This window comes from Mustela lutreola, chromosome 14, assembly GCF_030435805.1.
Source record: "Mustela lutreola isolate mMusLut2 chromosome 14, mMusLut2.pri, whole genome shotgun sequence".
NCBI classification, from domain to species: domain Eukaryota; kingdom Metazoa; phylum Chordata; class Mammalia; order Carnivora; family Mustelidae; genus Mustela; species Mustela lutreola.
The window spans coordinates 7,632,562-7,657,012 of record NC_081303.1 but is presented as its reverse complement, the minus strand read 5'-3'; the positions used below and the strand labels follow the sequence as shown (position 1 = coordinate 7,657,012).

The window sequence follows — 24,451 nt, the reverse complement described above, 5'->3', positions numbered from 1 at the left end:
CAGTGTTATTGAGGCCGGAAGGTGCACTTCGTCCTCAGCTCCGTGCTCTTCTTCCTCAAACTGTCAGCCAATCGCCAGGTCTTTCGGATTCAGCCTCCTCAGTATCTCTCTGATCTGCTCACAGCTCTCTTTCCCTATGTCCATAACCACAGTCACACCCCAGGATCCCTCACCAAGATCCTTCCAGCAACTCTGTTCTTAAAATTTTTATTTATTTATTTAAGAGAGAGAGAGAGAGAGAGAGAGACAGCACAAGCAGGGGGGCAGGGAGGCAGAGGGACAAGCAGGTTCCTTACTGAGCAAGGAGGCCAGTGTGGGACTCTATCCCAGCATCCTGGGATCATGACCTGAGCCAAAGGCAGGTGCTTAACCCACTGAGCCACCCAGGCACTTCCTTCTAGCAATTTTTCAACTGGTTCCTGGCCCAAGTCTTGCCCCTTCAGGTTAACTGCTTAATTTTCCAGACTATAGTCAGAAGGATCTTCCCAAAATACAACTCTGTGTTGTTCCTCTGCTTAAAACTTTCAGTGGTACCCTGCACTGGTCTGGCGATACATTTTATTTTATTTATTAATTTTTATTATATATTTTTAGAGACAGCAAGAGAGGGAGCATAAGCAGGAGGAGAGAGAGAGGGAGAAGCAGGCTTCTTGCTAAGCAGGGAGCCTAACGTGGGGCTCGATCTCAGGACTGTGAGATCATGACCTGAGCGGAAGGCAGATGCTTAACCCACTGAGCCCCCCAGGTGCCCCTGGCCATAAATTTTAGACCAGCTAACAGGGCTCTGAAGCCATTCCAGACCTGCCCTCTACCATTCCCCCTATTTCTTTGCTCCCCACTCCATCCCCTTCCCCTGAAATGTGTCTTATCACTTCCTGTATCTCCACTACCAACCTCTCTGTCCTCCAGGTTCAAGATCTGCCGTGTAGTAGTGGGCAGTTTATAGCTGTTGAATTAAGTTGATCGTGTGACACACTTGTAAAAACCCCTCCCCGCCCAGCCAGGCAAATAGAGCGTAGGTGTATTATTTTCCTAGTGCTGCTTCAACAAAATACACACACTGGGGGGCACCAGAAAATCTAAAGTCTAGGTGCTGGCATGCTAGTTCCTTCAGGAGGCTCAGAGGGAAAAACCCTTCCCACGCCGCCTCCCCGTTTCGGGCAGGCGGCAGCAATCCCGGGGCCCCCAAACTCTTCCTCGGTCTTCACTCTGCTTCCCCCAACCTGTATCTCCGGGTCTCGGATCTCCTGTCCTTTCTCTTGTAGAGACACCGGTCATGGATTAGGACCGTCCGAATCCAGGATGAGCTCATCTCAAGAGTCACTCTTAATGACATCTGCAAAGGCCCTTATTCCAAACAAGGCTCCATTCTGAGGTTCTGAATGGACATACCTTTTGGGGGGACACCACTCAACCCATCAGAGGAAGATTTGGGGAAAATGTTTTATGGCCAAGTACAGGTCCTGCCTGAGTTCTCCATGTATAAACCACCTTCCCTCAAGGGGCTCCTGGGTGGCTCATTCAGTTAAGCTTCCAACTCTTGGCTTCGGCTCAGGTCATGGTCTCAGGGTCATGAGATCAAGCCCCCCATGGGGGCTCAGCACAGACTCTGCTTTGGATTCTCTCCATCTCTCCCTCTGCCCCTTTCCCTGCTCACACTCTATAAATATATACATACATCCATAAAATCTTTATAAAATAAACCGTCTTCACTTGGTACTTCTCATTTTCTAAAAACCCTAAAAATCTTCACAATTTGTCAGAAATTGAATATTTTTATTTTTTTATTTTACTTTTTTTTTTAAAAGAGATTTTATTTATTTGACAGAAATCACAAGTAGGCAGAGAGAGGGAGAAGCAGGCTCCCTGCTGAGCAGAGAAGCCTAATGCGGGGCTTGATCTCAGGACCCTGATATCATGACCTGAACTAAAGGCAGAGGCTTAACCCTCTGAGCCACCCAGGTGCCCCAGAAATTGAATATTTTTTAAACTTTGCCTTTATTTTATCATTAATAATTTCAAATGTGTTCTTATATATTAAGCATTTCATTCCATCATTTGTGAATAAGCTTTACATGTACTTAGCATTTCTACGAAGTTACAGTATCTTTCTTATAAATATGCATAGGCACTTTATATATTAAGGCTATTAACACTGGTGGCCACTTTTTCTCATTGTGTGGCTTATCTCGCCTTCCTATATTATTTCATATAAATAAAATCTTAAAAATCATTTACTCTCAAGTTTAAGGCAATAATAAATCAATCGGTATTTTCTTTAAGATTTTATTTGAGAGAGAGAGAGAGCATGAGCAGTGGGGGAGGAGCCAGAGGGAGAAGCAGACTCCCCACTGAGCAGGGAGCACAAGGCGGGACTCGAACCCAGGACCCTGGGACCATGACCTGAGCTGAAAGCAAACGCTTAACCAACTGAGCCACCCAGGCGCCCCTCAACAATAATTTTTGATTGTCAATTTACATGGTTATTGAGTAAAAGAGTTTAAATTTTTCTGAGTCAAGACTTATACACACGGAACACCTAGGAGCGATACAAGCCTGTCTAAAACCCAGAGCTAAGATTACAGCAAGGACCACAAAAGCCGTGCGAGGCACCATGAAGTACGGTGGGATCCTGCTCTAGTGCCAGACGGGGAGTTCAGAGATTCCTAATGGGCAGTAACCCATCAGTTAAATTCTCCAAAGCTTCGTATCATTATCTAGGAACTGCCCGAGTCTGTATCTTTTAGGAGCTTTGTTCTAATGTATGTAAGGGGCTGGAGTCTCCTGCTTCTGAAAATGACAGTGAAACGATATTCCCAAGCTTTAAAGGATCAACACAAAACCCCACCTCCAGAAAACGCACTTCACGCCTGTCTTGCGGATCTTTCTACTTAACAAAACTATTTTACCAATCCTCCCTCTTCAGTGTTTTATGGCCAAACGGGGGTGAGAGAAACGGGCAGATGTTGGTCAACGGATACAGATATGCAGGGTTTCAGTTATGCGGGGTGAATGAGCCGCCAAGGTCATGGTAACTACGGTTCAGAGTACGGTTCTGTGCCCTTGAAATCTGCTAATTTCAAAGCAGACTGCTAAGACTTGACCTTAAGCGTTCTCACCCCGTGCACGCACACACAACAGTCGTAACTGTGTGGTTATAGAGAAGTTGATTGGCTTGATGGTGGTAATCATTTTACAATGTAAACGTGCATCAAAATATGGGTTTGTTTGGTTTTTTTTAAAAGATTTTATTTATTTGACAGTGAGAGAGAGAGCACAAGCAGGGGGAGCGGGAGAGAGAGAAGCAGGCCTCCCCACTGAGCAAGGAGCCTGATGCGGGGCTCAATCCCAGGACTCCAGGATCATGACCTGAGCCAAAGGCAGACGCTTAATGACTGAGCCCCCCCAGGTGCCCCAAAACATGGCATTTTATGCCTTAAATATATTCAATTTTGATCAATTGTATCTCCACAAAGCTGGGGAAGACGCCAATACTGACAGTGTTCATCACTGAGGATGTTTTTATCAAGTGTGTGCTGAATATAGATTGCGCTCGTAAAGAAAAGCCCCCAGCAGTTACTCTGACGTGCTTGCTGCATGAAATGGGAAAATAAGTGACAGGTGAAATTCATCGTCTCCACTGACGTCATCCGCGGCATCTTGCAGACTCCCCAAACCACACTGTGTAAGATGAACCCCCGTGAGTCCTCGCACTCCCCAGCACAGGAACGAGCCGTGCGGACTTTGGTCTATTCGTTCGCGGTGGAAAAGGCTTTGCTACTGGAGGAAAGTCTTAGCGGGAGAAAGGGGGTCGGCGCATACGCTCGGGGTCTAAAGCCACCTTGGGGGTAACCCGGCTTAGTTCCCATCATGGAAAAGTGGTTTCTTTAGTCTGGGATGAAAGCCACGCTGCGCCTCTCCCGGGCCTGGCTCGCAGAGCGCACACGGCCGAGCTTCAGCATCGGACACGAGGGGCTCCGGCTCCCCATTAACTGAGCGCGCAGGTGCTCCAGGCGAGATGGCCCACTGCCTCTCTTTCAAAGGTAACAAACCCCTCGCAGTGCTCGGGGATATGCCGTTCCTCATTCAGGGGGACCCAGAGCCAGTCTTAACTCCTTCCTCATTTTCACACTTAACTCTTCAATCCCCAGATGGTTCCCACTACGATTTTTGGAGACTGTTCATGCGATCGACAGTTCCAGACCCCGTCCACCCTTCAACACTCAAGAGTCTGAGAATGATAAGAGGAATAACAGATCATCCAAGGACAGGACAGGACATTTCTGGACATCACCGAGCTTTGGTCCTGTGCCTGGCGTGGTGGTGCGCAGTTTGCGCACTAACAGCCGGTGCAACACTGTTAGGTGTGCTTTCCCCCAGATCATGTCTCGCAAAGATCAGGTCACCCCTCGTGGCGACACAGATACGAGCGAGAAGCCCTGTTCGCAGTCAAGCCTGCCTGACTTCAACGTGTGATGCTGGAGAGTGTGAGGAACCTGCACTAGACATTGGAAATGCAAAGTTTCCAAGAACTTGAGGATTTTTAGGAGTTCGCTAAACTGGGAAGTAGGGTTGGTGGGAGTCAAAGAGAATACACTAATTTTTTTCATTTTAGAAAATGCTATCACAAGCACCGTGAATCCCCACTAGCCAGCCGTGGACTGGGCCTCTATCTCAGGTCAGTGCTAGAACATGAGGATGCAGCGACGAGGGCATGGGACCTGCAGCCTTGTGGATCACAGAGGCTGGGGGGCAAGAGTGCCATTATCCAAACCTAAAAATATGTGGGTATAATTAACTGTGGCCAGTGATATCAGAGCTCAGGGCTAACTGAAACGTCTGTGGCAGCAGAATAATGACCCCAAAGACATTCAGACCCCAACCTCCAAACCTGTGAATATGTTATGTTATCCAGCAGGGGTGGGGGGGCAATGGAGGGTTTAGGTAGAGTTCAGAGTGTGGATTCGCTCACTTTTTTTAAAAAAGGAGATGATGCCAGATTGGCTGGCCGCGCCCCATGGAATGACAAGGCCCTCGAGTGGGGAAGAGCCCAGAGTGTCAGGGAAGGAGCTGTGACCAGGACAGAGGTCTGAGTGATGGGGCTGTTGGCCTCAAAGATGGGAGTGGACACAAGCCATGGAATGAAGGCAGCTTCTAGAAGCTGTTCAGAAAAGAGATTCTCTCCTGCAGCCTCTAAAAGGGATGCAGCCCATCTTGACCTTATTTTATTTTTTGACGAGTTATTTATTTTAGAGATCGAGCATGAGCAGAGGGAGTGAGGGCAGAGGGGAGGGAGAGGGGAACCCGTGCGGACTCCACTCGGAGCACGAAGCCCGGGGCGGGGCCCCATCCTACCCCCAAGATCAAGACCCGAGCTGAAGCCGAGCATTGGCCGCGTGATCCCCTGTGCCACCCAGGCGCCCCCATCCTGATTTTAGTCCAGTCAGACCCACTTTGGACTTCTGACCTGCAGAACTTAATAAATGTGCGGTGGTTTAAGCCACTGATTTGTGGCAATTGAGGGGAGTTTGTTACAGCAGAGATAAGACACTAATGCAGTGGGAGGTCCTGGAAAGCCTCCCATCAGGCTGCGGCTCTTGGATACCACTGGAAGGAACCACACAGGCTACCTGGGCGAACAGGTAGAGAGGGCAGAGGCGGAACAGACCGAACAGAGGAGGTGAGAGCAGCAAGGGGAGGGGTGATGTCAGGAGAGGAGAGCTCAGCAGGTGTTCAAGCAGGGACCAGGTCAGCAGCCTCCAGCACACTGATCCTTCTAGAAACAATGGGAACCCATTGAAGACGGGCTCAGCGCCCAAGATGGCATCATTAGAATTTTGCCAAACACAACACAAGAATGTTGCCGGACCCCAGATTAGCCCCCGACCTCACTCCGCTATTACTCAGATGCACAAGTTCATATTAACCAGACACAATCGAAAAGACCAAAAGGCTGGGAAGACATTCCAGGAGACATTCCAAAGTCAGTTCAAACGATTTGTGCGTCACCCCCGGACCCCGTCTCCTCCCACAGCAACGAGGGGTTAAAAAACGACGCCAATGGGCACGTGGGGGCTCCGCGGGGTAAGCCGCTGCCTCCGGCTCGGGTCGTGATCCCAGGGTCCTGGGATCGAGTCCCGCGTCGGGCTCTCTGCTCGGCGGGGAGCCTGCTTCCCTCTCTGTCTGCCTGCCTCTCCATCTACTTGTGATTTCTCTCTGTCAAATAAATAAATAAATAAATCTTTAAAAATACATAAATAAATAAATAAATAATAAAAAATAAAAAAGGACGCCAATACCAAGTCTGCCTGATAGTTCGCTTTAAATGACGGAGATTGGAGACAACAGAAACACAAGATTCACTTACACACTAAAATCGAAGTAAAATTTTGTAATACCAGGTTGGGAACTTTGTTAACCTTTAAAGGTAGTGTGACATCTAGTGGCCAAAGTTACCAATTTCGTTTTCTTGCCTTGATGCAGGCGCCCGAGTGACAAAACGCACCCTGAAGCCGATGCACACCCCGCAGCTGGTATGGCAGAAATGTGAAGACGACCGCAGGGGATGAAACGTGTCCTCTCTGCTCTCCCTGGAGCTGTCGGCCTCAGGTACAGCGTGTGGGGGAAAGACAGGTGTTACCTGTTCTAGCTCCGGATCTCAAGCGTTGTGTCACTATCCCACCTTCGAGCATGGGCAACCAGACAGAAATGGGGGAGGCCCCAGCCGGGGACAGATCCGGGATCCATGAGTGAACAGGGGATTGTTGGGGCTAGAGTGTGGCGACCAACAGGAAGCCTCAGCCCCACGACTGGCACAGAGTAATAGCGCAATAAATATCTACTCCTATTAAATAACGTTTCATCAAAGCTGCCAAAAGCCGTGGTGGCCAGAGGAGAATCAGGGGAGTCCCAGCTCCCACTGGACGGCAGTTCCTGGGTGTGATAAAATGATGAAACGTTAAATCGCAGATGCTGGAAAACACACATTTTGCTGGGGCTGCGGTATGAACGTGGGTGTTTCCCACGGACTGCCGATGGGGGCCTGCAGAGAAATCACACCGCTTCTCGGAGATGCTTGCCGGACTGTAAAACAAGCTTAAGAAACACTTCACAGAAATCCTGTGCAGATCAACTGAGATAATGTGTAGGAAAGAGATTTTAACCCTAAAATAGGACACTCATTTAAAATACCTACACTTGTTTAACTTTGGGCCACTTGTCCAAAGGAAATGCTGAAAGACCTAAAATGATAACCACAGCCTGAGCTGCGTGGAAAGACCATCAGGTCAATTTGCCAAATGTGTTTGTTTACTAAAAATGTCTTCATCTGTTGTCAGTCTTGATTACAGGTAATGATAGGTCTTTCTCCCTGAATTTTTATTATAGTCTCTAAGCTCAGCATTCCAGATGGAAACGTCTCAGTTTGTTGTGTTTCTCGGTTCTCTGTGTTAATTTCTGCTTTGCCAATATTTAGGCAGGTTGTCTCTGTGTTTGGGTTCATCTCATGTTTTAAGGGTGTACCTATAGTTTTTCAAATTTGAGATATAACTCGCTGACTTACTATTATAATCCTTTCCTTTCTGCTTCTTTGAAGGCTTTTCCTGATTCCTTAAATTCTTTGTGTGAACTGACCGGGCTGGACTATTTCACATGCTTCTTGTTCAAAATCACATTTCAGAATTTTAATAGTGAGAGGGTTTGGGGCAATTTCTGATGTTTTATTGATAATTCTGAATTTAACTTTAACTGAATTGAAATTTAAATTCAATCTGATTTTAAATTCTGATTTCCTTAGGATGCTTCTGAATAAAAATGCAGGTTTAATTCCTTTCAAGTACATGTAATTAAAAATAATTAAAATATATTTAAATATTATTTGGATAATAAATTTTCACTCACAAAGTTATTATGTATAATTATTTTATTTTATTTTAAGCTTAGTGTTTCTGGAAAATTTTTTAAAAAAATAAGCCTCACATGCCATTTGAGAAATTGGCAAAGTAATATAAAAATTGTGTTCCGAAAAGAAATAGAAATAGCATTTTAAAAATTCCTAATGTCTAGAATATCATCACATGGGGTGTCAAATTTTAGATTGGAAAATGGCCTGGAAATGTTTAATTTCATACTCATTTCTTCTCAGCATTTTTACCAATTTGGGGGTCTAGTCACTATTCACAATTTCACTCTCAGTGACTAAAAAGTGAACATTTGTGTCAATGCTGTTAAAAACCACGGTTTTAAAGCTGGATTAATGCCAGTCAGGAAACGTGGTCACTGTGGAAATTTGTCATTCCTGAATGTGGAGAATTGCCTTGCAGACGAATTCCAGAGACCGTGACCAACGCGAGGAACGGCAGAGGGCGCCAGAGAGCACAAGGTCCTCTGCGAGGCCACATTTCGCTGCGTGTGAGGGTGAGGGAGATTAAACATTCAGGCACTTCAGTAAGACGAGAATGGCACCATCAACTTGCAAGATAATTCAAATTTCTAGTCTAAGCTATCACTCCAAAGTGGATTGCCTTAGTAATTTTACATGATTAGAAATATATATAAACCAATGCTAAGGCTTTAAAATGATAGACTGAGGAAAAATGGACTGGTAGCCCTTGGATGGGTCTAAGCTCACCCTATGCCATGACCTGAATCATCCGGTGATGCTCTCCACCCACTAGAGGAACATGGAAGAACACATTCCCAGCTATGTTCTGGGCTTAAATGGTGTTCCTGAGATTTGGACACAAACAGCCCCGTGGGTACACACTCGAGAACACAAGCAGAGAAGAAACGATCCACTCTTACCTTCCCCGGGAGGGAAGATGTCGTAGCCAGTACATCCTGGTATCTCCCACGATTGTCACTAATTGATGGTTGAGAATAAACCAAATCCATTCACACTTACTGAGCCATGAACACATTCGAAGTTAAATATAAATGTCCTTGGCAATGTTGTAATTACAGGAAATGTTTTGGGGGAAAAAAACATTCTCTTGAACAGGGTTTGTGCAAGACTAGAAGGAAATCTACTGAGAGCTTTCAAAACATGAAGCGAGGAGTCCAAGGCCTGGGGAAGGAAATTGAATTGGGTGCCAGAGGGAGGGTTTGTTACAGGGGGGCAGGGGGTGAGTCACGGTGTGGGAAAGATTGGGATCAGATGATGAAGGGTCTTGACTGAGGTGTGCCCTTCACTCTTAAGTCTGAGAACTTAGGGTTTTTAAAATTCCGGGCCAGTCACTGACGGGAAGGTGTGGGTAGGAATGCCACAGGACTGAGTAAACCGCATAGATTTCAAGGTTGAGAAGATCTCTCCTTCACTCAGCTTTTCCTCTCCCATTACACAGAGAATTTGGGAGCCCCGAATGGGCCAGAGAAGGCCAGGCGACATTAGATGATGCCAACAGTTGAGAGCAAAACCTCTGGAGCCTCTCCTGCCTTTCCCTTTAGGTCCCTTCCGGAGCTCCCCACCCCCCCCCATCATAGAGTCCTTGCCATTTAAGAAAGCATACACGGGCACAGAAGAGACCTAGCGGTCAGGTCACCCAGATCCTTGTCTCCGGGGGGAAGCCCATTATGTCTAATGCCCCTAGCATTGCCTTTTTGAAAATTTACCATTTACAGTGAATTATATTAGTTCCATCAATGATATAAACTTTCCTTTCAAAATACATGTATCTGTGTTTTTAAAAACTTTAGTAACTTAAAAAAAAATATCTTAAATGATAGTTTTATGGGCTAATTGCAGATATCCTCAAGGTGATACACGGGCTGTTATTCCATTCCATCTGCCAAGCGTCACTCCACCATGGGCCCAAGCGCACGCCTGCACCCCAAGAAGGGTTCTTCCCTGTTGGTCAGTCCCTGTCTGAGCAATGTCCAGGGCAGCGGCCCCTTTCCTGGAGCACAAAACTCCCCTTGAGAACACATCTCATTTCCACCACGCCAGCCCGGCTGCACCCGCCCGTAGCCGGCGCACCTCAGTCTCTCTGGCAAGCTCACCCTCCTCGGTGCACATCTTCGCTCGCTACAACAGCTCCAGGTTGGTCCCCGAGCCCGCTCTTCTCCGTGTTTTCTCCCTCGCCATCTCGGCCACACCTTTGGCTTAAACATTCTTCAGCATTAACTCACGAACCTAGAACTCTGCCCAAACCCACACACACCACTCCCCTTTACAGTTCCTGTTGGAGGTCTCAAAGGCACCCCAAGCTCCGTGTGCCCCAAACCCCAAATCCGACCTGACACTAAGCCAGGCTTTCCGTATTAGGGGACAATACAACTCATCCGGTTACTTGAGCCATAAACCCAGGAATCCTAATTGTATCTACTTGCAATGTTCCCAAAGTGGCGCATTTATACATCTACACCTTGACGATATTCAGCCAAATTTCCATCTTTTCTCCTACTTCTAAGCCACTACAATAGCTCTGCCTCCAATCTATTTTTCACATTCCAGAACCATTTTTTAAAGATGAGTTTATTTATTTTTAGAAAGAGATAGGGAGAATGAATGAGCAGGGGGAGGGGCAGACAGAGAGCCAGAGAGAGAGAACAAACCCTCAAGCCAACTCCCTGCTGAGCATAGAACCTGACCAGGGGCTCGATCCCAGGGCCCTGAGATCTCGACCTGAGCTGAAATCAAGAGCTGCATGCGTAATCTACTGAGCCTCCCAGGTTGCCTCCCTGAACCATTTTTTCAAATTGCAAATTTAATCCATTACATTCTGCTTAGGTGATTGCTCGTTGCCCTTGTGACGAGAATCACGTGTCAGGGCCCGTGGGTTCCCATGACATTGGGCAGCCCTGGCTGTCAATGCTGCGGTCACTGTGGCCTCCAACCGTTCCTTCGCCATGCCATATCCTGCCTCCGGCATGCTGTTCCCTCTGCCTCAGACACCTCCGGAACCCCCACAGCCCACCTCCACCACTGCCTCGCTTTGCCGGACTCAGGCCTAGTCATTCCTGAAGTATGTCCCTCAATACGGCTTCTTCGGGAAGCCTTCCCCAGCCTCCCTCTGCAACCGCAAACCCAGACCGCCCCCCAACCTGTCCTCTCCGGGCACCACGGCCCCCCTTCGTGGCAGGTCATCCTCGGCCTCCCACGAAGCCGTGGACGGCCTGAGCTCCGAAGCCTTGTTTGTTTTTACTTTTCCGAGGCATGCCCAAGACCGGCTGGGTGGAGGGCGCCCATCCCGCGGGGCGCATCCTGTAAGCGTTTTCGTAATGAAAAAAACGAACATACTGGGAAGCCAAAACAACTGTCTCTACTTTTAAAGATCCAACCTGGGGCACTTGCGGGCTCAATCGGTTCAGCGTCTGCCCTTGGGCCCGGGGCGCGATCCCAGAGTCCCGGGATCGAGTCTCCCCTCCGACTCCCTGCTCAGCGGGGAGTCTGCGTCTCCCTCTCCCTCTCGTAAATCAGTAAATAAAATCTAAAGTCGATAAATAAATAAATAAATAGGGAAAATAACGATCAAACCTGAAGCTCCACGAGAAGACGGAATGTTCCCGAAGCCGGAGACCGGGACGCAGCGGACTCCGGTGTCGCGGGGTGACGGGTTCGGGCCGGGGGAACGCCGGGGCTCCGAGCGGCAGGTCTTCAGGGGAGGCCGTGCGACACACACACACACACACACACACACACACCCAGCTTCCGAAGATGCCAGAAGCGGGGCTCCCAGCAGACGCCAGGCCCGGGGCCCAGTTTGCGGCAGGGCGGGCGGCCCCTGAGCGCAGCAGGTGCGGACGCCGCTGGCCCCTGGGAGCTCCAGCTCCGGCTCCTTCCTGCCCCCCAACCCCGCCAAGGCCTGCGGTCCTTCCCCGCCAGCTTCGGGGCTCCCTCCCGCTCGCTATTAGACTTCCCTGCCCGGTCCACTCGCCGGCGGCCGGGGCACTAGCAGCCCCGCGGTCTGCTCCTGCAGGTGGGCCCGGAGCGAACACCTGCCGCGGGTTTAAAGCGGAGGAACCACGTGCGGGCGGGCGGGGCGGCGGGCCCGGCTCCCTCCTCGGGCACCGGAGAATCTAGAAAGATCCTGCCTGCGGGGCCGCTCGGCCTTCGTTTCCAGGGGCTGCAGGCGCGCGAACAGCGCTGGGGACCGGGTTCCTGGTCTCGCGGCGAGATTCCAGCGCAGGGTCTGTCTTAACCCGAACCCGGAGACTCCTCACCTTGAAGGCATTATGTTAAGTGAAATAAATCGGAGAAAGACAAATACCGTATGATGTGTGTATTAGGGAGGTTGCTAAGAGAGTAAATCTTACAAGTTTTCATCACAAGTTTTAAAAAAAAAGTGTGACTCTATGAGGTGACGCGTGTTAACTAGACCTCAGTTTCGCAAAGTATACAAATCTCAGATTGATACTTCGGACACCTGAGACTGATACAATGTTATGTCAATTCTCCCTCAATAATAGTTAAAAAACAAACAAAACAGCAAACAAACTTGGGGATGTCTGCAGCGGAAGGCGTCAAGGTTCCAGGCAGTGAACTGGGAGCTGCTGGGGAGACGTTTCAGGGAGTGTCTTCCCCATGACGGCGATGGCTCTAGTTTAAGCTAACTTAAAATTCTAGCATGGCAAACATATTGTCATGGGGTTGGGTGCACTATAGTCACAGGCTCAGATCCCACCAGCTGGCTGATCTGGAGAAAATTACTTAAACTTTCTGACCTTCAGGTGTGTCTTTTGACCTGTCTTTAGAGGGATTAACTAAGACAATTGAATAAGAGGACTGTGAATTTGTGATGTTAATTTCGACCCCCAGCCCAAGGAGGACCAAATGGTACAGCTCCGTGAGTGAGGTAACAGGTGGCAGAGGAAGCCTGTGGTGCATGCTGAGTGAGAGGCCAGGACTGAGACTCTAATCCCCCAGCTGTGGCGGTGCTAAGGCACTGGGGCAGTAGGCAGGCAAAGGGGTGCGCTGGAGACACACTGTATTAGGAATTTGAGTACTAAAAAGCAAAGGGTAATTATAAGGACCATGGAGTTGCATAGCTATTGCTGGGGGCTATGATGCTGTCCAGAAAGTAAAAGAAAGGCTCATGTTAATTAATCATCAATTAAAAGCAAAGTATGAAATCCGGAGGACCTCCCAGGAAGAGACTCTCCTCTCCTTCAGCCGGAGGACAGAGGGAGCTGACAATCAGGGCCACAACATAATTAAAAGAATAATGGAACTGCAGAGAAGGACGAATTCACAGCGCAGGTGTGTTTGCTATGCTGAGGCCAGTCTCCTGGCAGGGAAGGACTGGAGCCTGAGACTTGGAATAGGTACATCTGGGTCAATTAATTCGAAACTCTTGAGCCCCTGGGTTCTCTTGAAAGATCAGATCTGCTCTTTCCAGGTAAAAGCTAGTTCCTCCCCCTTACCCGAAGATCATGCAGAGACATTCACCCTACAAGGGAACAGGTGTCCCTGTTTAGCATTTGCCACACTGGCCAGTATGCTAATGACTAGGTTCAGGATATGACACCACCCAGCTCCTTCAGTTATGACCCAAACCTGGTTAGTAGCACAAGATGGCCAGTAGGAGAGGGGCAGGACCTCACAAATTGTACCCCTGCAGCCAGGACAGAATGTATAGGTCTTGATTCTAAATGTGGTGGATGGGAGGTATGCGTCGTGGGGAGACATAGAACATACAACTAGATAAGGGAGAAGTTACTGATGTCGGAGCATTTCCCTATTGCAAGGGTTTGATATCCTGGCAAGGAACATAGAAGATGGTGCCACGACCAAGATGCTTGGGTGGCTCTTGGAAACTCAACCAAACAGAAGACCCACCATAGCTGCTCTGCCAGGTGTAGGAGATTTGCTGGAGAATCTTGAAATAGCTTCAGATGCATGATATATGCCCATGGTCTTGCAAATACATTCTTTTCCATCCCTACTAAAAAGAACTAAAAACATTTTGCATTTACTTGGAGCAGATAATGCCAGGCTATTTGAATTCTCCTACCCTCTGTCATATTATTGTCTGAAGAGAAAAAAATTGTCTAGACATTCCAAGTAAGAGGTCCAGTATATGATGTTGATTCAATCAGAGGAACAAGAAGTAGGGAGTACACTGGGAGCCTTTATGAGGCACATGCTTTCCAGAGGTGGGACATAAATCTTTCAGTGAGTCAGGGGCTTGCCTAATCCTTGAAGCTTTTAGGGAGTCAGTGGCCTGGGCATGTTTCGACATCCTCTTAGTAGTCAAGAACAAATTCTTCCACAGCACACCTCCCACTACAAAGACGGAAAGGCAATGCTTGATTGCCTTTTCGGGTTCTAAAGGTTGCATATTCTGCACATGACAATATACGAGAAGACATAACATGTTGCCAGCTTTGACTGTAGACACAGCAAGAAAGAACTCTTGTCCCCAGCCGCCATGACTCAGGCCATATGACCCCATAGACCTCATGGTATCTATGATGGAAAAAGATGTTGTGTTGGGTCACTTATAGTCAGTCCCAAGGAAAGAGTCACCATTTAGACTGCTAGGGTCCCAAAGCATAGCCATGTCATCTGCAATAGAGAATGATTCAGCTTTTAAATTTAGCTGACCATGGACATTAAGAGGAAACGTGGCCAGACCTGGCCACTATGAGATTTTGTCTGACCCACAAAGTTATAAGCAGCAGCAATCCATCATAAAACTGAAGCGGGAGGGGCGCCTGGGTGGCTGGGTCGGTTGAGTGTCTGCCTCTTGATTTCAGCTCAGATCATGATCTCTGGGTCATGGGATCAAGCCCCACTTCAGGCTCTGCACTCAGCGTGGAGTCAGCTTGTCCCTCTCCCTCCTCAAATAAATAAATAAAATCTTTAAACAAACAAACAAATTAATTAATTTAATTAAATCAATAAAACCAAAGGGGTACATTTTAGGAAAAGATCCACAGAGCCAAGAGCACAGAAAGTTCCATTAGCAGGCAGCGCGGAGCCCGTGTAACTCACTGCCGCTGTATCCTGGTCCTTCCTTCATTCACTCTGATGGCCGTTGCTGGGGAGGGCTGCCTCCCGTCAGCCGACAGAGGAAGGAGAAGGCCACACTTAATTCACAGAAGTGTAGGCTCAGGATATGGTGCGAGCTGACGTACCTTACACCGAAGTCGGGGGGGGGGGCAGTCCTGCTTCTGGGCAGCGCTTTGGGCAGCATATGCCCACTCATTCTACAGACTCTGGGTGGTGGCAAGTGTCTTGGCTGATGGTTCAGGGGCTGTAAGAATAAAACATGAAGAAGGGGGAGAGGGACATCTAGGAAAGAAACGCGAGGAGGCACCTATGGGCATAGATGTGAAGTGTGGAGATCTTGATAACACACGAGAATGCCAGCAGGCAGCTCCCCCGAGGAAGCATTCGACAGCCAAGGACACAGAACGATTTGGGCAGTTAGCCAGTTGATGTTGGCCACCAACACCCACTTTCCCCAGGGTCAGAACGGTGACTGTGTGAAGGAAGATGCACGCGGGCAGTTCCATGGGATGGAGATGAGGCACGGGCCCAGCAGCATGAATTCCAACTCTCCAGGCCCAGCTCCCACGGCGCGATGGCCCCCGGCCAATCACCCGCCCGACACCGATGCTGGAGCCCTGATCGCAAGAGTCCTCAGGGAGGCCAACTGGTCACCCAGTAGCCAGAGACGCCACCGGCCTCGTTTCACTGCTGGAAGAAGTCACAATTCATCTGACCGTAACCAACACCTGGTCTAGATATGAGCTCGCCGTCCCTTTGTGCAGAGTTTCACACAACAAACACCACTGTGTGCCTGGGCACTGCTCCGTGTTGGTGGTTTGCATGCGGAGAAATGCATTTAGTTTTATAGAGCATGACCTGCATGCCAGGCTCTGTGCTAGATACTGGGGCTGCACAGACAGGCAAGGTCTTGCCCTCGGTTGTTTCATAGCTACTGGGGGACAGGATGGCAACGTTCCAGCATTAAAATGATCTCATCGGCTAACTAAGCAGATTCTGAGCTCAAGTGATGTCATCCTTCCGTGGCTAATTTGGGACTGGGAACTAGAAGCTTCTATTTTCACTGATGGTCTGACTCAAAATAAAGTGTTTTCTTCCATGTTGATCAGATAAGCAAGTCTCGTTGGTAAGCAGCATCTTAAAAGGCACTTGATGAAGAAAATAAAATAGAAGGAAATGAAGTTTGAACTTCTGTCTACCTCACAGATGTGTCTTAATCTAGGAGGGGATTTGTGATGAGTCTTATCTAGGAGGGGAAGTCTTGGGGGTCTGCAGCAGCAGCAGCCACCACCACCCCACACAGCCACTGTGAAGCCACAAAGTGCAGGCAAAGCCCATGGAGGAGTCAGGCTTCCAGAACCTTCCCTCTCGGAAACAGAGGCGCTGATGGAGACTTCCTTCCACTCAAGCCCTCCCACCCGCCCTGGCCACTTCTCCGAGGTGTTCGCACTTCACTTCCCACACCTGTTCCCCAAGAATAAAAGTTTGTAGCCGGGACAGATGAATGACCGGGACCACCATAGGACAGGACGGAAAGCAATCTGGGTTTGTCCTAGTCCCTCGTAAGCCTACACATCTACACTTGGCAGGGAACAGGCTCCTTGTGATCACACTAAAGAAACTGAGTCACCTGAGGGCACTCCTCAGGAATGATTTAAGCCATCCCAGGAAAACCCATAAAGCAAGATGAGGACGGGAGTTGGACTGCAGGAATGTCAAGTTCAAGACGCAGGAGCTCTGGTGGCTCTAAGGTTTGTACACAACAAGGGCTTAGGGCCGCAAGGGGGTTGGAAGCACCGTTAGCCGGGGTTGGGGGGCTCACTGAAGACAGTGTGCACAGCCAGTACGCTACCGTTCCAGAGGCTTCCGTGAGCTCCAGCAGACCCCAGAAAACTACAGATCAAGCAACCTAGAGATGGTCTATGAACGGTTTTATTCACATAAATAAACGTGGGTTTATTACGGATAAGTGGGCAGTCACTTATTTCCTTAGCAGCCTTAAGGGGAGCTGGCAGGTTTGGTGGGGGGTGGGGGGTGAGGTGGCGGGACAAAAGGGGGAAGAATCGCCAGAAAGTGGGATCCTGGAACCTAAAAGATGAGACTTTTCAGAAGGAGAAATTGCGCAATTCCACACCCTGATGGATCCAAGATCACGTGATAAGGACCTAGCGAGGTGCTTGTGTGTGTTGGTGCTGACCCCCCAGGAGCGCGCCCTGGTGTCGACTCCAGAGCACAGCGGAGGGAGAAGACCGGCGCCGAGCTCAGGGGAGTGAGTGAGCTCGGGCAGCTCTTGCAGAAGGTTCAGGAAGTGTGAGCGGAGCGGCCCGGCCGCAGGCAACCCGGGAGGCGGCGTGGAGAACCCGCGCTCGCGGAGCCCCACTGCGCCGTCTCACGTGCACACGGACAGCCCGAGCCCCCGCCTGTCGCCGTCCCGCGAGCCCAGGAGAGCGGCACGAGCGCGCTCCCACCGCGAAGGAACGACATGAAGCTCCAGATTTGGGCCCCGAGCCTGTTCTCCAAGGTGTTCTTCCCGTGATGTCCGGTCGAGTCAAAGGAAGGGGGCAGGTTGCTGTTGTAGGAAGGCGGGACACCGGCGTGTTTACAGCTGGGGAGAAACGGGTCTGCCTCACCCCCCACTGCTAGCCACGCCCCATCCCCCACCCCCTGCCCGGCCACCCAACGTCTCGTGGGACTCGCTGTCTCCGGTCCCCGGACCCCCGCCCAGGCCCCAGGTCGGAGGGCGCGGCGCCGGCCAGCCCAGGGGGTGCGAATCAGCGTGCCCTTCCCCAGCTCGGGTCCACAGCCCCGCCGCGGGCCCGTCCAGGAAGAGGAAAGCTGGGCTTTGCTTAGGACGACGTTAGTAGCCGGAGTCCGGGTCAGGCCCGGGCGCCCCTCCAGCCTCTACCCCGCGGCTCTTCCGTCTCCTTCCCCCAGGCCTTGCGGCATCCACGCTGTGTCCTCTGGCGTGGGTCACCTTCCGGACGATGGTCCTGTCCCTCGGCCGAGGAGCACGATGGGGCCCCACAGCACCCACGGGTCCCCTGCTCCCCGCAAAAAAGCAGCTTTTGCACAAAGGAAAACGCGATCTAGCCCGCTCTCTCGCTGAACGACAAAACATTCCAGGACTGTGGCCCTATTTTATATTTTCCCCAAGTCCCTGTTCTCTTACCCGCTTTAGCCCCGTTCTATCCCGAGTGAGGGCACATCTCGGTCCTAATAGTGACGGACCAAACACTGCAGCTGGGACTTATTTCCCCTGGCCCCAATCCAGAGCGATTTCCTTCAGGCTTCAGGCCTCACAGCGGTTGCTGGACTGGGGGGCTTTTGGGGAGGGCGGGTGCGGGAGAGCTTGGGATCTGGGGCCAGCCCCCCCCCAGCCGCCCCCCCCGCCCCCCCCCCCCCCCCCCCGCCAGCTGCTTCGCGTAAATGAGTTCATCCAACTCCCACTTAGCCACTCCGCCTTGGGTAAAACAGACCATTTTAATCAGGTAAAAATCATCATTTTGCAACAAGGAAAACCATAGTTCATAAAGTGGAGTGATTTACCTACGATCAGAAATTGAGGAAAGAGTTGGAAGGGCCAGGCCTGAAGTCAGCGCTGTGGGTCCTGGGAACTGGATGGTTTGGGGGAGCCCCCACTTCGGGGAGTCGGGGCTGAGGGTGCAGGACCCACCCCTCCCGCCCCCCAGGCACCTGAGGTTTCAACAAGATGGTGCTTCTGAAAGCTGCCCGGCTGCACTCCTGCGGTCCACACCTCCCCCTTGTCTCCCAGCCCCATGAGCACGTGTGCCCTTTCTAAAGACAGAGGATGAGGCCACTTGGCAGTGATGCCACCATTTAATCACTCGATGTCCTTTCCTGAGGATTAACCGAAGTGCTGAGATTCACGCTGGGATTCTCGAAGCAAACGTGGACCTACCGTCACCTTCCTGCCGGTCGCTCTCTGCTCACTGGAGGACCCCACTGCCGCGGTACTCTGCCGGGAAGTCGGTGTGGGAAGCAGGAACCATTTGCTCACTCGGAGTGCTGAGGTCGGCCTGGATGTGCACAAGTTTCTGGAAGCAAACCCTGGACGCTGAGACCTGGGAAATCTGTGTCTTGCCTCTTATAAACCGCTAGATCCCAGGCAAACGGGTTAGCCTCTATGGGCCTCCAGTTTCTCATCTCTTGAAGGGAGATCTTGTTGGGGGGGGGGGGGGTGGGGTCGCTGGGCTTCCTGTCCCCCTCCATGGCAGAGAAGATAAAACTCCAGTCTACACGGAGTGTGCCCTACTTTGTACCAAATGAGAGCTTTAATCCCAGCCGCTTCTCTTGCTGGCTGTGTGACTTTGGACAAATGCCTGTACCTTTCTGAGTATGTTTCTCTCCGTGAAAACTGGCCAGGACTGCTGGGGGTCATGTAGCCCAGTCCCGGCCCACCGGCAAGATGGGTCCCTCCTGAAGCATGAGATGGCGCCTAGCCAACCGCTGTTTGGCTTCTCCAGAGTGCTTCGCCCGGTTGTAGCTGTTGGATGACGCGGCCACTGATTCTACTGTGACCCCTCGTGTCTCCAGCAAAGAAATATCTTGAGCTGATCGTGAGCAAAGTGACTTTGTCTGAGCAGCAAACGCAGGTCTCCACCCGGTCTCCATCCTCGGGACTGACCTCCTCCTGCCCGGGGAAGGGGAGGGGAGGGCGGGTTGTGGAGCCCTGATGTCACACAGCCCTACATAAGGGCCTCCTTTAGGCTCCTGAGGGCGGTTTGGAAGCAGCTGGAGGAATGAGTTAGGTCCCGGCTGTGGGGATTTTTTTTAAGTCAGACACAGGCACAGCTGTTGCACAAAATGCAGACTCCACAGAAAACCCAAAGCCTCAGACCCTTCAAGCAGAGGAAGAGTTTAGGTAAAACTCTTAAGGGAAGCTGTCTGGGTCGCCAGAGAGAGGGAAGAGGGTACAGACTTCTCTTGCTGTTTATTTATTCTTTTGTCTTTGAAATATTCATAGCAACCAGACAAGAGGAAGTTGCTGGAATCCGGGCAAAGTTCCCAAACAAGATCCCGGTAAGACTCCATTGGGCTCTTTGAAAAGGAGAACACCCTGTCCCTTGGGGGGAAAAAAAAAGCAGGTGAGGGGACCCCACTGTCTCTCCCTGTTCTGAGCTTCTAAGATGGTGAGAGCTCGGAGTCACATTCTTGGGATTGACCCTCTGACAGGTGATAGTGGAGCGCTACCCCGGGGAGAAGTTCCTGCCTCCGCTGGACAAGACCAAGTTCCTGGTCCCGCAGGAGCTGACCATGACCCAGTTCCTCAGCGTCGTCCGGTAGGTGCCAAAGTGAACGTCGGGGAGTGTGCTGGGCTTTTTCCATTTGCTTTGTTAGTTGGTTTGGTTCTGAGGCTGGGGGCGTTTTGAAGAGAGAGAAAAAGTTTCCAAAAGGTGACTCGCCTTTTAGATTCTGCAGTGCCCGGGAAAGATGCTGTGGCTTATACAGGTGCGAGAACCCCACAGACACCAAGTGTGGAGAGAGTAAAAGCTGCCGAGTTTTCTAAGAAGTTTCGGAGGTCGTCTTGGCTCCGGAACTAGTGCAGAAGATCCCTTTTTCCACACGCTGCTTAAAACCCAGTCTGCATTTTCCCAGGAGAGACACAGTGCCTTTAAAGTGGGGGAGTGGGGACCTCTTCCAAAGGCAGATATTCCCGGAACTGCTCAGACTCTGGGAGGGGGGACAGGGAAGGCGTCCCCACACGTGCTCCTCCCTGGGGCTAAGACACAGCCAAGAAAATGGAGCCATTTTTAAAGCTTAACAGGGTTAAGTAGTGTCACCCGACACACGGCTTCAATAAAAATGATTTGGGGCTAATGTGAATGCAACCCCTGGGGGGTGATTCTTGATGGGTTGGAAAGTCCGGAGAGGCCGGCCCTCGCACACCGCATGGCTGCTCGTGTCTTCAAAATTCAGCACGAGTGTGCGTTTGTCCTGATGAGTTGTGTAAGAGCATCCTGATCCCCCCTCCTCAGGGAAGGGGACCGTGGCCGGGTGTGAACAGGGCGGCTGAGGGAACGTTAGGATTACATCCCCTCCCCCGGCTCCCTCAGAAACAACCCGCTCAGCTCCGAGAGCCAGTCTTTCCTCCTTTCCACACAGGGGTCACCCTCTCCTTCCCACCAGCCCCGACCCCCGCCCCATCCCAACACGGGGTGCTCCAGGACGTTTGTGAGCACTAGTTAGTTCTCTGTTCTTTCTCGACTCTGTCTTTGTTGTTTTTTTGTTGTTGTTGTTTGTTTGTTTTAAAGATTTTATTTATTTATTTGACCAACAGAGATCACAAGTAGACACAGAGGCAGGCAGAGAGAGGAGGAAGCAGGCTCCCCGCTGAGCAGAGAGCCTGATGCGGGACTCGATCCCAGGACCCTGAGATCATGACCTGAACCGAAGGCAGAGGCTTAACCCACTGAGCCACCCAGGCGCCCCTAGACTCTGTCTTTGTAACAGTGAACAGAACAGACAGAAATCCCTGCCCTCAACCCCCTTCTCCAGGGGAGGAGGCCAAGACCCACCCCGAAGGAGAGCACGGCGGGCCTTCTGGGTGGTTACGTGTCCAGCTCTTGGTTTCCACTCAGTTTGGGATCTTAGGGTTGTGAGATCGAGCCCTGCACTGGCTCCATGCTTGATGGGGGTCTGCTTGGGGTTCTCTCCCTCTCCCTCTACTCCTCCTGCTCATGCTCTCTCTCTCTCTCTCTCTCAAATAAATAAACAAATAAATAAATCTTAAAGAAAAAAAAGAAGGAAGGAAGGAAAGAAGGGAGGGAGGAAGAAAAGGCAACATACAGGAGGTGGGCGTGCAGACTCGGGAAGGTCATGCACACTCGGGAAGGTCATGCACACTCGGGAAGGTCATGCACACTCCGGAAGGTCATGCACACTCGGGAAGGTCATGCACTTGTCCCAGATCCACCTGCTTCCACTGTACAGCCACTGCTTTAACCCCGAACAGCCATGCAGTTGTCAAAGCTGAACACGGGGCTATGTTGGGAGGGAGTATCTGGTTGTAAAATTAGTCAGTTTCCAGCCACCTGTGTCCCCCAGCCACCCAGCCCGAGCTCAGAAAGTCCAAAGCTCTGAGACCAGAGAGCGCAGGCTGTGCCTGCGTCTCCAAGCAAACGGAAGGTGCCGCGGGGAGACAGAACCCTTACCTGGGTGTCCCCATGGTCATGCTGTCCTCTACCGCAGGATGAGCCAGGCCCCAACTTGACATTTACAGCACATCCAACTGAACTTTGCCGCTTCTCCCTCTCCTTGAGAGGGGAGGAGAGGTGGTGGGCGGAGAAGGAGCAGCGACCTTCCCAAATGTCATCCCAAGGCTGTTGAACAGTGAGGTGCTGGGAGATACTGTAATCGCCTTTGTATGTCCGGGGATTCAGAGCAAGGACCAGCTTATTCACTTAGCATTTTTGTGTTGATATGTCTCCTAGTTAGTGATGGGACGGCCTCGCCTTTTCGGCCCAACTGGAAGACTTAATGGTCTTTTAAATCTGCAGGGAAGAAGTAGGGAGCAATTGAGTCTTCCGGAGGGTCATGATCCCGCAAGCTGAATCAGAATCCCTGGGTCTGCAGGGGCATCTGGGGGGCTCAGTGCGTTAAGATAAGCATGTGACTTGGGCTCAGGTCATGATCTCAGGGATCGAGCCCCACATCGGACTCTGTGCCCAGCAGAGAGTCTGCTTCTCCCTCTGCCCCTCCCCCTGCTTGTTCACACACTCTCAAACAAACAAACAAATAAAAATTTTAAAGTACCTCTGTGTGTGGAGTGCAGGAATCTGCATTTTCAACAGCCCTCGTGGGGAACTGTCAAGTTTGAGGACGGTGCACTCGCGCGGGGAGGTGGGCTCCTTGGGTACACGTGTTTGCGGCGGACAAACAGAGGTTAAGTCCGGCCTTGGGTCAGGGGCCCATTCCCTGCCCCTTGAAAGTTTTCCCGTCCTGCCCTCTCCTTCTTCCCCATCCAGGAGCCGCCTGGTCCTCGGGGCCACGGAAGCCTTTTATTTGCTGGTGAACAACAAGAGCCTGGTCAGCATGAGTGTGACCATGGCAGAAGTCTACAGGGACTTCACGGACGAGGACGGCTTTGTGTACGTGACCTACGCTTCCCAGGAGGTGTTCGGCTGCTCGGGGTCAGGGCGGACCCTGCCGTCCTCTCCAGGACATGTCGGGAAGCAGTCCTTGAACCGGTGGAGGGATGGAGCGCCTCCTGTGTGTGTGTCGGGCCATCCAGGGAGCCGTGCTGCACATCTGTGATCGGCAGCGCCCCCACGACAGGAGGCCGGGCCGTCCCTGTATCTTTGTGGGGCTCCTTGCTCTTGCGCGCTCTGAGACAGCGGGGGGCTCCTGGGATTCTGTACCTACTGAGTCTCTTCCGAGTAAGAAACGGTGAGCTTGTGTGACGGTTTTCTGCGATGAGCTGGGGATGGATTTTAAGTGACTTCGGTGGTGGAAGCTGGCAGGCCCTTGGGGAGCTTGAGTTCAGCCCCGTGTGGGGAGGAGTCCCACGTGGGCTCGGTCACAGGGACCATCGGGCAGTGGTCGGGTCCCTGTGGAGCCCCCACATGGAGCCGGTGTGAACGGGCTCATCCGGGGGCAGGGGCCTCCTCTGTGTCCTTACAGAGATGATCGCTGTGTTTCCACTGTGTTCACTTGACTTGCTTATTTCCTCTTAGATTGTATTTTGTGTGTTTGTGTCTAAGATGCCCCCGTTCAGTATAAAGTCACGGAACCCCTGTGCTTGTTTGCTGCGTGCCAGGCACCTTGTGTCTCAGGGCCTCATCGCAACCCCCTGTGGCTGATTATTGTGATCCTCGGTAGACAATGACGAATGGAGGCCCAGAAAGGTCAAAATCGTTTCCAAATTCACACACAGCAGGGTGTGCTGGGATGGGAGCCCGGGGAGTCTGGCTTTGGAAGCTGCCCGCACTCCTCACTCTCTGCACTAGCCCGGATCTGAGGGGGTTACTTGGCGAGTTCCAGCTGGCTGCCAAGCTGCAGAGCCCATGTTCACCAGCTCAGCCCGTGGGGAGCGCAGCAGAGCTTGGCCGACGAATGTTGGTGAATGTTTGGTTCAGCAGCGAGCTCCAGCGTATTTGTCAGGGGGAGGCTTTGCAGGGTGTTCAACTCGAGCTGGGTTTTGAAGCATGGATAGGAGTTCGTCGGGAAAGGAATTTTGCTCATGTATACTCAACATACCTTTTCTGGAGCACTTCCTAAATGGTAAGTGCTGTTCCAGGTCGTGGAAATTCAACATTGACCAACACAGGTAAGGTCCCAGCCCTCAGGAGTCCCTTCGACTGAAGGAAGGGAGGAAAGGCAATATTCAAGATGAATTTGGATGCTTGTAAGGACAATCAAGAAAAGTAGGACAGGGGCGCCTGGGTGGCTCAGTGGGTTAAAGCCTCTGCCTTCAGCTCAGGTCATGATCCCAGCGTCCAGGGATCGAGCCCCACATTGGACTCTCTGCTCAGCAGGGAGCCT

At 51.1% G+C, this 24,451-nt stretch overlaps 1 protein-coding gene and 1 long non-coding RNA gene across 2 annotated transcripts in view; one reads left to right on the top strand and one right to left on the bottom strand.

Annotated features, from left to right (window-relative positions):
- Positions 1-19,689, bottom strand: part of LOC131814293 (uncharacterized) — a 109,251-nt gene extending 89,562 nt beyond the window's left edge. Inside the window, exon 1 of the long non-coding RNA XR_009347241.1 lies at positions 18,870-19,689. This is a non-coding gene — a long non-coding RNA (uncharacterized LOC131814293). The remainder of the gene's footprint in view (positions 1-18,869) is intronic.
- MAP1LC3C (microtubule associated protein 1 light chain 3 gamma) lies at positions 19,614-23,703 on the top strand. Its single transcript, XM_059144978.1, has 4 exons — positions 19,614-19,832; positions 19,935-19,990; positions 20,144-20,250; positions 22,936-23,703. Exons 1-4 carry the CDS (start codon positions 19,775-19,777, stop codon positions 23,222-23,224), a joined length of 510 nt encoding a protein of 169 aa, XP_059000961.1. The 5' UTR covers positions 19,614-19,774; the 3' UTR covers positions 23,225-23,703.
- Positions 23,704-24,451: the final 748 nt, after the last annotated feature.